Below are 1,672 nucleotides of genomic sequence, written 5' to 3'. Positions count from 1 at the left end.
CTGCTCGTGGAGTTGTCTTAACTATGAGTGTTTATGATCGTCGCTCATATTCCATACATACGGCGCCGGGTTGGATAGACATATAGAACACTTGTACCACAAACGAGATTAGCAGTCAGCGACGGGTTGCTTCGGGAAGCGCGACTCATCACCATGTCTGATTGAATTGCACGAGACCTCTATTGTTCTTCGCACCGCCTTTTCTCGCCGCAACCAAGATCAGATTGCCATATAGATATTATTTATACTAGCGGTCACAATGGACTATGTTGAGGTAACTTGCACATGCCATAGGCTGTCTTCAGTAGGCCACCTGGGGCCCTCTGCATCATTGGAGTCTGCAGAAACGTGAGGACTAGGCCAGAACATGTGAGAAGAACTTACCCGTAACCAGGTCCAGCTTCCGCAGCTCCTGTACCCTCCATTTGCACCACACAAGGCTCTCGTTTGCACAAAGAGAGTATGGTAGATCTACCGCCTTCTCGACGTGCATGAAGGTCCACTTCTGTTCAGCGCTCTTCCACATGCTGATTGGATCGGTAAGACCCAGACCCCACCGAGTGAAGATCAAGGACGACGGTCGCCTTGTGTTCTTCAAGTTGTCAAATGTGTAATGCATGGGATTTGTGCTGTCCTGGATGAAGTTAGCAACACTGTAACAAAACAAGACGCAAGTGTGTACAAACCTCGAGATATGCCCAGATCAATGAAACCTCTGATTGGTGATCTTGTGTGAGATCAATGACGTCGTCGTTGCAAACGTCGAGACGTCGACGTTTGCATGGCCGCGTGACAGTGTTGTCCGTGATACCGGACAAGCTCTGTGGGTGGCACCGGGAAGGACAATCAGAATTGTCGGCTTCCTGGGTGATGTCGATGATCTCCCCAGTTGGCCTTGACTATTGGACGTCTGCATTTTGGAAAGTCCTGCACCGAGATCCTTCTGAAGGTCGGTTTGAGCAACAGTAAACTTGGCCGACGGAAGAGGTGCAACCACTGGCTTCGAGGAGCTGGGAGCCGTCAAGATCAAAGGCCATGCTGAGAGGGTCCGTCAGAGTGGCAAAGACGGCAGCAGTGGCGAAGATGAGAGTGGTGGCAAGGACTCGGATGCTGCGAAGACAACAGTGGTGGCGAAGAGGCGTGCACGCTCAGTTGGTGTGGAGTCTGGAACTGAGGCGCACGGAGCGGGGCACCAAAGTCATTGTCCAGGCCATGCAAGAGTTTGGTGGTGATCCCTCGCGTGATGGTCCACTGATGCTAGGGTGAGCAGATGACGGTGTCTTGGGTGCGTGGGCTGCGACCAGTGAACGGCGGGATCCTGCGCTCACAGTGTCAGAGGCCTGGTTAGCACCAGACACACGATGGACTTGAGCGTGTCCGTTGACCTCAGTGCCAATGTTGCGGGGATGTCTGTCACATCGCTCTATGAAGGTGTGTGCGTCGTCTTCCAAACACGTCTGCTCTGCGTGCAGAGCACATTCCTGCTCCTCCTGCCAGTGGTTCTTCAGATCTTCATCTAGTCGGTCTGCATTGTTGTCCTTGGCTTTTGCACACTTCCACCGTAGCTTGGTCTGCTCTTGCTGAACCGTATGTATTGCATCCATGACTTGCCAACCACATGCGACCGATGAGGTGTCGCTCCTCAGAACCGACTCACTGGCTCAAATAACAT

General features: G+C 52.5%; 1 protein-coding gene across 1 annotated transcript; it reads right to left on the bottom strand.

The window, feature by feature from the left end:
* Positions 1-264: 264 nt before the first annotated feature.
* Positions 265-1,672, bottom strand: C8Q71DRAFT_723786 (uncharacterized protein; the record flags this gene model as incomplete). Its single annotated transcript, XM_047921599.1, has 5 exons — positions 265-338; positions 385-634; positions 687-899; positions 1,329-1,580; positions 1,658-1,672. 5 exons carry the CDS (start codon positions 1,670-1,672, stop codon positions 265-267), a joined length of 804 nt encoding a protein of 267 aa, XP_047778906.1.

Source organism: Rhodofomes roseus (assembly GCF_022264815.1).
Source record: "Rhodofomes roseus strain CIRM-BRFM 1785 chromosome Unknown C8Q71scaffold_10, whole genome shotgun sequence".
NCBI lineage: Eukaryota > Fungi > Basidiomycota > Agaricomycetes > Polyporales > Fomitopsidaceae > Rhodofomes > Rhodofomes roseus.
This window is presented reverse-complemented; position numbering and strand designations above follow the sequence as displayed.